We start from the raw sequence: 11,270 nt of genomic DNA, 5'->3' as shown, positions 1-11,270 counted from the left end.
TAGGCTACAAAAGTCTAAGAAAGCATAATTTCCTTAAAACATAATTTAATTTTTAGAAGACACAGTGAGGAGCTTAGTGCCAAACAAAATGGCTTGAATCAAATCGTCATCCCAAAGTAAAATATTTATTCTGCTAGAGTTCAAAAAAGATGTTTAGACATTTCCAAACCCCTTCTTTCTTTTTAATTTAATTTAATTTAATATCTTACTTTTCAGGCTAATTTGATGGGTTGAGAAGCTTTTAAAATATTATGATATTAAATTTACAATATCATAATTTCTAGTGGGATAAAAATCACAGTTTTCACCAGCTGCTAATAGCCTCCGGAGATATTCAGGCTGATGAGGTTTGCGATTCCAAACAACTGTAGATGAAAATATGAGAAACAGTTGACAATAATTAAATAATACAAATGTAAAATCACAAATCTGAGACAAGCACATAATTGTCATGGTATTATTTCATATGATTTTTATGTGATATTAAATACCATTAAATTGTAATACTCTTAGCAAAGACAAAATAGGAACATACTAATCTGCATATTTATATTTCAGGCAGTAAAGGAATTAAATAACACAGTATTAAGTTAGCATGAACAAAGTTCTGAAGACGTTCTCTTTTTTAAATGTGAAACTGATTAGCTGAAAATAAACAAATTTATTGAGTTCACCCAGAAATTTAAGGGGAACAATTCACAGAAATGACACAATTGTAACCCCTTTTTGTGTGTATGAATTACCTCGAAGCAAGATGTAGAATTTTGAAGTGTACCTGTAATTAAACATATTTGCTGAAAAAAACTCTAAATCTGCAGTTTATTTGCAAAAGCTTTATATACAAGTTCAATATTCAAAATTCAAGCTGCTTGATTAGGTCAGTAGGTGCATGTTTCTATCTCAGAAGCTTGATTCTTTATATCAAAATTTTGATATGAATAATTAAGACTTTGATTTTTGCAAATACTCTTCTCACTAATATGCTCAAAATTCATCAAATATTATTGTTAGTATCTCTATTCACCAGAATAATTACAGAAAGAAAGCAATACCCAGTTCAAATTACTTAAGTGTCTACGTACCTTTCCAGTGAAAGGAAACCTAGTTGATAAACAGAATCTGACATCATAAAAGAACAAATTATTTACTTTCTTAGCCTTTGAAGGAAGAATGATATTAATATCCTTTCAACATATGTAAATACCTTAAATGCATATGCGTAACATATGTTGCTACTTTTACATATTTTTTCTAAGAAAACGCATTTTTAATCTAAATTTAAAATATAAAAATAAAGTGTATTGACCTGTGGAGCTTGACATATTAGATTATCTGCATTATGTTGATCCATAACTAGGAAGATATCTTTTTGCATTTTTCAGCTGCTAAGCTATACATTAATATGGGAAACTGCTTACCCAAGCTTTTTTTACAGTGCCTCGGAAAATACTAGCAAAACAATTAAACCAGTGCTTCAATGGGAATTGCAGTGTATAGAAGTAATAAATAAATATATGGAGCTCATTTTTTAAATCTTCATTGTCTGAGTTGCTTTCCTATTACTGGCAGGCTTATAGAACTGCAAAAGCCATGAAAACTCAATGCTAACTTAAAAGTGCAACCTCTGTTACTTTAATATTTTTATACTGAGTATCAAGGCATTGTTTACAGTAGATAATGAAATGGAGATGGTGCAGAAAACATACCTCTGAAACACTTTCTACACAAAAGGATGAACACGTAGTTATTTGCACAAAGCATTAGAAAATACCGTGATATTTTATTATTAAAAATGCTGCTGAAAAGTTTATACATATGTGTCCAGCCATATATATCTTCTATCATTACTTAAGGCAAAAAAAACCAAAAAATTGCAAAACAATAACAGAAGAAACCATTGAACCCTGTGTGCCTCTTAAGGACAAGAATATAAGCCTGGGAAAGTACTTTTGTTTTTCTTTTACAGTTTCAAAGTATATTTTGATATCATTATTATAGAATTCTATGAAGACCCTATAAATCTGTTCCCTCTATAAATCATACATCAGTCCAGATGTATCAAATTATTAAATCAACTTTTAAAAGCTAAAATCATTCACTTACAGGAACTTTTTTTACCCAAATGTCACAAGCCTGACACAGTACTGTACATATTGCTAGCAGAAGACAATTGGAAGTACTAAACAAATACTGTAATTCACATTACAAACATACCCAACTGATTATGATGCCAAGCATCATTACCTTTTTTTTTACGGGTTTTTTTTTTTTTTACTTTTTTTTTAACCTTTTTTTAAGCGTTATAAACTGCTGCATCTCAGCTGAGGCATTACATAGCTGGTGGAAATGGCCTGGTATAGAGTCAGCATTAATATATTACGTGATGGATCAGTGAAAAAGAACAAAACAATTTTCCATTTCCTATTAGTTGTACTTTGGGGTTGCTGCTTCACCACATTCCAACCTGAGCTCCCAGGTCAGATTTATAGCACATTTACTGCAGATAAAGGATTATATCAGCCACATGTTGCATTTTTATCATGTCATTAACTTTTTATTTCTTTCCTTCAGAATTTGCTTTACTGTCTGCTACAACAAAGAGTTGTGCAGATGAATAGACCTCAGTGAATCAGCTTGGCTTTGCTTTTATTTGTAGGGGTGACTATTTCAAAGTATTTTGTTAGAAAAAAAAAAGTGTAGAAAACAAGAAGAGGTACAAGGCATCTTGTGTTAATCATTATGGGACATGTGATATCGATGCAGTTTAGTTGTGAATTAATAATAGAAAATACATCTGGGATAGTCACGTTCAAGTGCAGACCAATTTGTTCAAAGATCTTTGGTTACTATCTCTCAATGATGGAGTAACTTTCAAAGACAAAATATAAAGCAATCTTCATCTGCAAAAACTATTTTCTGGGTTTTCACATTCAAATCAGTTGTTTGAAACAAACTGCAAAGTTACTTTGATAGCTCTGCTTGGCCCCTGTTTTTCTAGTGAAGGAAAGGCAGAAGGGAACAAATAGCTCATAATTTTGCCTTTCCTGAGAGTGATGATCTCTGGGATTTTCAGTTTTATTCAAATGCAGAACAGCTGAGGATTTCTCTGCTTCTCTCTCCACAATGCTCACTGACTGTGGGACTGAGTGCAATGAATCAGCAAATAAGAATTTTCTGACAGGTACACTCTCAAGCGCAAAACAAGATAGTGGGCTGATAAGTTCTTCACACACTCATCACTCTGAACAGTTTGAAAAACAGCCAGCCAACCAACCCTGCATTTCCCAAATTTCAACTTGTAGTTTTATTGTGTTTAGCAATGCTGAGGAGGTGCTTTCTCAGCTGAGATTCTACTGCAACTGCTGGTGAGTATAGAGCTAGTTTTCCTTGAAGAAGGCTGACCAAAACACAGGCTTTCATTGCTTTTGTCAGGGCACAAAACTCTTCCTAATGCATCACAATAACCAAGAACTACAAACTGGACTCCAAATATATATTATTGGATATTTCTTGGTTCAGTTCAACAAGCTTAAAATAGTAATTCTTTTCTTTTGTATTTTTTCTCTTTGTTTTCCAATCCATTGCTGTGTTGGAATTTAACAAAGGCTAACACAAAATTAAATTATAGAAAAAAATGTTTCAGAAAAGAACAACAATCTCCTATGAATACTTTAACATGCACTAGTGTAACCTGTAAGAGAAAATACGCAGGTCACACAGACAACTGTATCCTCTGCATGACACTATGGCCTCATATAAATGAAACATGTTAGAAAAAAGTCATGGTTTTTGTTAACCACTAGTAATTAAGAAGAAATTCCTCCTTTGGTGTTGGAGGAAACAGAGGTCATATGACTAATGTATATACACATAGGTCACAATCGAATGCACAATCTTTCTAAAAGCTCTTTTCAAACTGAAAACATCAATAAAAGCTGCTTCTTTTTTTGTTTGTTTTTAAACTCACAGCTATGTACATTTTTACAAAGTTTCTTTAAATATAGTTCAGGCTGGCAAGTCATCTCTTTGCACAGAACTATACGTATTTTACTGCATAGTCAGTCCTTCTCTTTTTTTTTTTTCATTTTTGTTTTTAATAATAAAATTCTATTTTCCCCATCTGAATTACAGCTTCATATGCTGGGTAAAAGCCCATGGTGATGTCTTTGTTTTATCAACGGCCATGGTATGGCACATAAAGAATCTTTTTTATAATTTTATTTATTTTAAAAAAACCAAAACAAAACACCTGTACAGTCACTGGCTCTGTGTTCCAGAAGACTCTGCTTTGCTTGTTACACTTACAACACCATTTTAAATTACTTCTTCTGGCCTCAACTTTCAATCAAAGTGGCTGAGATCTTAAAGCAGTATTGTAACAGCAATGTACACTTTTCACATTTCACAGGGTTTGTAGTTGATCTTTAACATCAGTGAGTTTCTGTGGGAAGGATCAGTAAGAAAATAATGACTGTCCTTCTCTTTTACTTATTTTTACTTTAGATTTTGACAAGGTGTTCAATGGATGGTATATAACTTTTTCCTCTTCTTTTTTTTCTTTTTTTTTCTTTTTTCTTTCTTCCAAGTGGCTTGTGAGAGTAGATGGGGAAGGGCTGAGCTATACCCTAGTGGTCGAATGTCCATGGGGCAAATTTGTACTGTTTTGTCCTCCACTGAAGGTGTTGAAAGTATGCAAAGGCTGCATTCCTGTTAATGTATTTGGAATCATGGTTATGGTGTTGGGTGTCATTAGCGGGATGTCATCTGGAGACCTTCTCAAAGTGAGCGTGTAGTCAGGCGGACAGGTGAGTCTCAGTGTGTCGTGGGCCTGCAGTGATTCACACTCGTGGTCATGTTCTAGCTGCTTCATCTGCAAGGACATGATCTCCTCATTTTGTATGTGTGCTATGTCGTTGGTGGTGTTCCTCTGGGGGCTGGGGCGCCTGTGAGTCTCGTGACGCCGTTTGTCCTTCTTGTAATACAATGCAGCAAAAGCTAAAATATTGAGGAACAGCAAGGAGGCCCCCACAGCAATGGTGACACTCAGCTCTGTGGAGTAATCCCTCTTGTTTTCTATCAGAACTGTCGTATCCTCTGGAGCTGTTTTATGGGTGTCTTTCGAATGTTTGGGATTGTTGGCAGGTGTCATTGCTGGGCGTTTGGTGGCTGGCCATAATTTACCAGGAGAACGTCGGGTCACATAGGGAAATGAGGTCATGTCAGGAGGGGGGACTTTAGTTGTTGTGGAAACATACTGAAATATTTCATTCAGGTTGTGAAGGTGTGGTACGAGTTCCAACCAGAAAGCAACTTTGGTTGCTCGATAGTGATCACGCACTCGGGGTTTCAGGCCAATATGTAAATAAAGTTGGTCTTTCGGATTGTATTTGGACCAGGCCACTTCTTCAAAGCGGTTGGGTTTTGTGTGGATGAACTTTGTGTCCTGTGGAACAGGCTGGTTTGGATCTCTAAAAAAAAAAAAAAAAAAAAAAAAGAAAGTTGACAATTTTACAGTCATTAACATTTTCACAAAAAAAATCTACAACAAAACAAAAGCAAACAAACATGAAACCCTCTCAGTTTTAGTTATAGTTTATCCAATATTTACAGTAACCTAAAAGCAGAAGATAAAAACCCTCCCTAACTGAAGAACAGCTATTAACGAATAATCAAAATAAAATTACTTACTCTACAGAGCATCTCAGATACCACAATATTTTTTTTACATGAACATGCAGCAGTGTTCCAGTTACCAAAAGGTCATCTGAAGTTCTGTGATTCAATACCATTCTCCAAGGAGTGTGTCTCAGAGACATACCATCTCAGAGAAGTACCAACTGCCTGTTCCCACAGTAAATGCGTTGATTCAACCCTTCTCCAGGTTTGACATTAACTTTCTCATTTAAGATACCACTTCCACTGCTGTAAGTAGTAAATATGGACATATAAGCCCCATGGCATTATTGGAAAGCCTTGTGAACACACAAAATGTACAATTGTACAAGTAAAAAACCCTCTTCAAAACCTGAAGTACCAGGGCTAATACATGTACCTGGGAACCTTTGCTGCCTTTTTTTTTTTTTTTTAATTGAGCTATTAGTCCTCCTCCATTTAAATATCTATTTGGGGAAAAAACCTTTGAACTACCTTTGAGTCACAAATCTTTCCATCATTTCCACTAACAGGTGACTATTTGAACGTTCCATGTGATCATTGCTATGAACTACTGTGTTTGGTGGCCAAAGGACAATGGGCCTTAACTGAGATGAGAAATATTTTAGCTGAGATGAACCAGTTTTAAAGTACTTCAATAGCAGTAAGATAAGAGTAGTACACAACTCAGAGATAATTTCAAAATTGGTAAACCATTTATTTTTTTCTTAGAGGTTCAGAATAAGGACAAACCAATGTCAAAAAGAGCATTTAGATGTGTTTAATGTATGCATATCCTTAGTATTTTAAATTTAAATAAATAGCATGAAAAAATACAGAAAGTTAAAATTACTTTTACAATACTAATATTAATAGTAGGTTGCAGATTAATTTGAATCATCTTTTCTAGCACTGATTGCTTTCTGTGACTTCGTAATGTATTATACTCAGAGTACATTATTTATTTCCTGTGCATTACTCATAACTCCATTCTCCTCGTTATTCATTTATATGCATTGGTTTATTTCCTGTGAAAACAATTCTAATATTTTTCTTTACTTCCAATATACAGTTATGTATATTCTGGGAATACCAAAACAAAACCCTATAGATTTTAAAGTACGTTTTTTCTTTTTCCATTTTCAAAAGCCCATGGATCTAATAGCCTACTTTAACATTCCTTTGCTGCACATAAAGAGCTATTTCTTAGTTCCTAAACGAGACACGTAGTTTGACTTTAATAATCTTATGATTCCTGTATTCTTTTCTATCTGAAAGAAGGTATCTCACCTTTTTTTTGAGAAAAGTATTAATTTTTTATATATTTTTGGTATTTTAGCTTACTTATGCTTGTGGGTTTAGTGCTTGAGGTTTTTTGGGGTGGTGTAGTGTGTGGACTTTTTTTTTTTTTTTTTTTGTAATATTGAAATATATCTCATCCTTCCCATTTCAATAGGATATACAAATACAAACTAGGCGTTCTGAAATGCTATCATTTCTTTTCTTTCTTTCTTTCTTTCTTTCTTTCTTTCTTTCTCTTTCCTTCTTTCCTTCTTTCCTTCTTTTTCTCTCTCCCCTGCTTCTCTCTTTCAACAGTTAGCCAAATGTTAGTGTGTGTTAGTCTGTGTTAGTTCAGAAAAAAAAAAAAGATAACTTATTGGTAATTTTTCATCCCAGTTCAAACTAAAGAAGTAATATTACCTTCCAATCGGTACAGAAAGAGATGTATGCTGCTGCTTTGAGGCAGTCTAACATGTGCTGAAGAAGGAAATAAAGCTATTTATTTTATTAGAGAACACACTGAAAGATCTGGAAAATTTAAACACAAAAACATTGGCCCAATTCAGTATATCTACTTTGAAAAAACTTTGGGGTTCAAAAAATAAATTCTAAAGCAAACTAAAAATCAAAAAGGTTGCCTAAATGCAAAACACTTTTCTTCTCAGAAACTCAAAGTACTGCAAGAGTGCTGACACACAAACTTGTGTCATCCCCCTTGCTGTTCTGATTCACATTCCAAAAGACTCTGGGAATGGTTCTAGAGAGAACTGATTCCTTAAGTTAGCTTTTGTAAACAAATTGCAGTTGATACATGGTATAGGAGATGAAGAAGCTGAGAACTTAACTCACTTTAAAAAGCAATCAAGCTGGACCTGCACTTTTAAAATTTTTAGTGGTCATATAAACATTATTATTATCATCATAGATGATGATTATTTTAGCAAATAACATTTTTATAAAATTACCATTCTTACTGTGGTCCCTTCGAACCTTACAAATTTTGTATCCTGTGATTCCCTTTCTCTACAGAAAGCCTGCAAAACAAGTAAATATCAGCCTCCTTTTTCCTCTCTTCCATCCTCTACTTCCATCTGTCATTTTTAACTATATTTATTGAAGCAGCCAATTATGCTGCCGCCTCCTCCAAACACAAGAGAGGAAATAACATTACATGAGTCTGGGCTTGTATTTGAATATTTGTTTACATGGCTCTGTGTGGGCATGAAGTTGTCCATTGAAACAAGAAACAGAAAAAAATCAACCATCCCTACAGACAAGTAATTTCTTTGCTAAGGATATCAGAGCTCTGCCATTGACATCAACTCTAGGGCTGATCATTTAAAAATGAATAAAATGGTTTGAATAGTCTCTCTGAATTTGGAAGATAGATATCTAAATTATGTTGGGGTTTTTTTACAAGAAACAGGAATAACTAAGTCCAGTCCTAAATAAAGGATCTAATAATGGCCTTGGATCTTGGTTATATAGACTAATGATTATTTGCCAAAAATAGTCAGTAGATATAAACAGGAGAATTTTTATTTCCCTTGGCCATCCTGCTAGGTACACTGCAGAAAATTCATGAAGTTGCAACTCATAACTTGTTAAGTTTTTTTCCTGGGGTAGTTGGGCAGCTTATCTTACTATGAACCATTTTCCTGTTTTATTGTTAGGCATAAAACATAGATGTACAGACAATCATTTCTCCTATCAAATCATCTGTCCAACAAAATTCTTGATCTGTTACTTTAATTTCAAATTTTTCCCTGCCTGTTAAGACTCTCACAATTCCTTTGTGTTTCTTGATGTTCTTGAGGCTCAAGTATGTAATTTCATAACAAAGACTGCCAGGAAACCTTCCTTTAAAAATCCACTGCAATCGTGATGATAACAGTATAATCTGAACAATATATTTCCAGTTCTATACTTCTTACAGTATTGGCTCTCATGGTGGGGAGATTTCTTGTTTCCCCATTTGTCAGTTGGTAGGGAGGCTTTTTCTTTTCTTCATCCGACTACTATAACAACATTGATGACTATAGTTATTTATTTTTCTATCTCATTACTTATTTTTATCACCTTTAGAATTCAAACAGCTTATCCATCAAAAAATGTCTCCACCATGAAATGCCAGCATTTTTTTTCCATATGACAGAGCACGATAACTTCTCTAAGGTATATTTTTGTTAATGTGCAGAATAATCCCATTTCACCTGTCACCTTTTTCCTCTCACTTTCAGTCTGCACTAATTTTGTATGGCCTAAGATGTTTTTGTATATTGTCATTGAATTCACATCTCATGAGCTAGAGACATAAAATCAAAACATCAATTTTTTCTCAGTTGATATTAAGTAAATATGCCTGCAATTGTTGATGTTGACTGAAGAGCAACACACACTCCTGTTCACAAGGTAGATTAGTAGCTGACCTGGAGGGTAAATAAAGGAACTGGGTATTTCATATCTGATTGTATTTTCATGGGAAGAATAGTGAATTAAGAAGTTTTCTCACATCCTAAATTTCTTATGAGATGGTGAAACACCATTTGTGTTCTAACTACTTCTGCCACAGCGTTGACTATCACTCAGGACAGTGGAATTGTTACATTAATGTATTTGAAATGTTTTAAATTTTGTGTTTTTCTCTATCGTCACTGGAGAGCAAAAAGTCTCCACAGTTACATAATCTGTGTTTCCAACCCTATGAAAGGCCCCTAGATACCTTATTTTCTTTCAGTAGTACTCTTTTCTCTGTATGATAAAAAAAAATGGAAGAGAGAGAAAAAATGGCTTTACTTTATTCTTCTGTTGGTTCTTTTCACGCTGTCACAACACTAATAATGCCACAGCCATTTCTGCTTGAAGGACTGGTACACCGGCACGTGTTCCCTTACCTCCTCTCCTCAATTATCACCAGGTCCCACAGTTGCCATGCTCCCTGTCAGCTAAGGGCTCCTTATAACAGCTGAGGAACACAAACCATAACTACACTGTTTTGTTTTGCCATCGGAAACAGTTATTTCTTCAGATGAAAACATCCAAAAAAAAAAAAAATGCAACAGCCTCATAAAAGAGTTGCCTGAGAATTTATTTGAAACTACACTTTATTAATTGCAAGTTTAATCAGGTCTTCCATTAGAAAACCAAACTGCATACAAAACACAGACATGTTTAATAACTCAGGTCTGTGCTTCAGAATCAATGATACCAAAATAATTCTGTACTATTTACCTAAAATACAAAGAAAAAAAGGATATATCCTCTAGATCTTTCTCTTTCCCAATACCAACACAGGTAGAGCTGAATGAACAGGAGAAAAAGTAGAATACTGTAATTCCTCAAAACCAGGGCAATTTTTAGAAACCTAATATATGTCTCTAATGAGAGTATGGCTTTGTATCTACCGTGTGAAACTTCAAATCCTTCACACGAGCATAGCTGGCAGAGTATCTATGAAGGACTGGCACACAACCCCTCATGTTGTTCACTCTTCCCCAGCTGATGTGTCTGCAAAGGATGTAACATGGTCCTAACAAACAGAACTTGGCATACAAAACTGCCATTACAGTTAGGATGGCACTACTGGCAGCAGACTGAAGCTCCAAATGCACCTCTTAATGAAGCTCTCACATATAATTCTGTGCATTGAGGAGTTCAAAAGTGTATTTTCATGTCATTTTTGTATCCCAATCTCAAACTTTGTAATAAATTGTTTTCCTATTTCTAAGGCATTTTTGAAACAGTTTTGAAAAGGCCAAGTGAAAAACTCTTAATAATAATCACCATCATAATAAAAGAAAAGAGTCATAGGTAGAGGATTAGCAAAATGCTGCTTCCAGGTGTCCATTTTAAGCACAAACTCTTTGCCATTAAACACTTTGTCACCTCCTATTTGCTAGTTTCAGTAACCAACTTCCAAGTTAAATACAATAAAAGCACTGTGCCCTGTGCTGTGTCTTTCACCTACTGATTTTACAAGATTGACCTGCCCTGCAAACCCAGCCTTGGCAGTAAGCCCATTAAACAGCGTGTGCTTTCTAGCAATGGATGGCCTGTCATTAAATGCCTAGCAAAGTCCATCTGAATGATGCACCATCTGAGCCATAATTTCACAAGTACCTGGATGCAGCCTCTGTAGGAGAGTCATAGAGATTGGAAAAGTCTCAAACACATTAAAAATAAATAAACATATCTGCAGTTCTAATGTTCAAATCTTACCTATAGGGAAATGTAAAATAATTAAATCTTTTCATTAAAAGATTTTATATGTGTTGCCATGGGTACAAGTACAATGCAAGACAAGAACTATCATAAAAAGGATGGGAAGTTATCAATTA

At 34.5% G+C, this 11,270-nt stretch overlaps 1 protein-coding gene across 2 annotated transcripts in view; it reads right to left on the bottom strand.

Annotated features, from left to right (window-relative positions):
- Positions 1–2,259: 2,259 nt before the first annotated feature.
- NLGN4X (neuroligin 4 X-linked) overlaps positions 2,260–11,270 on the bottom strand; it is a 161,960-nt gene continuing 152,949 nt past the window's right edge. For both annotated transcript variants that reach the window (XM_039714477.1, XM_039714478.1), the window contains one exon: positions 2,260–5,468. In XM_039714477.1, the coding sequence (XP_039570411.1) occupies positions 4,619–5,468 (850 nt within the window). In that variant the 3' untranslated portion in view covers positions 2,260–4,618. The remainder of the gene's footprint in view (positions 5,469–11,270) is intronic.

Source organism: Passer montanus, unplaced genomic scaffold (assembly GCF_014805655.1).
Source record: "Passer montanus isolate IOZ18808 unplaced genomic scaffold, ASM1480565v1 scaffold3, whole genome shotgun sequence".
In the NCBI taxonomy this organism is placed as follows: domain Eukaryota; kingdom Metazoa; phylum Chordata; class Aves; order Passeriformes; family Passeridae; genus Passer; species Passer montanus.
Note: the sequence above shows the minus strand (reverse complement) of the source record. Positions and strands in the feature narration are given on the sequence as shown.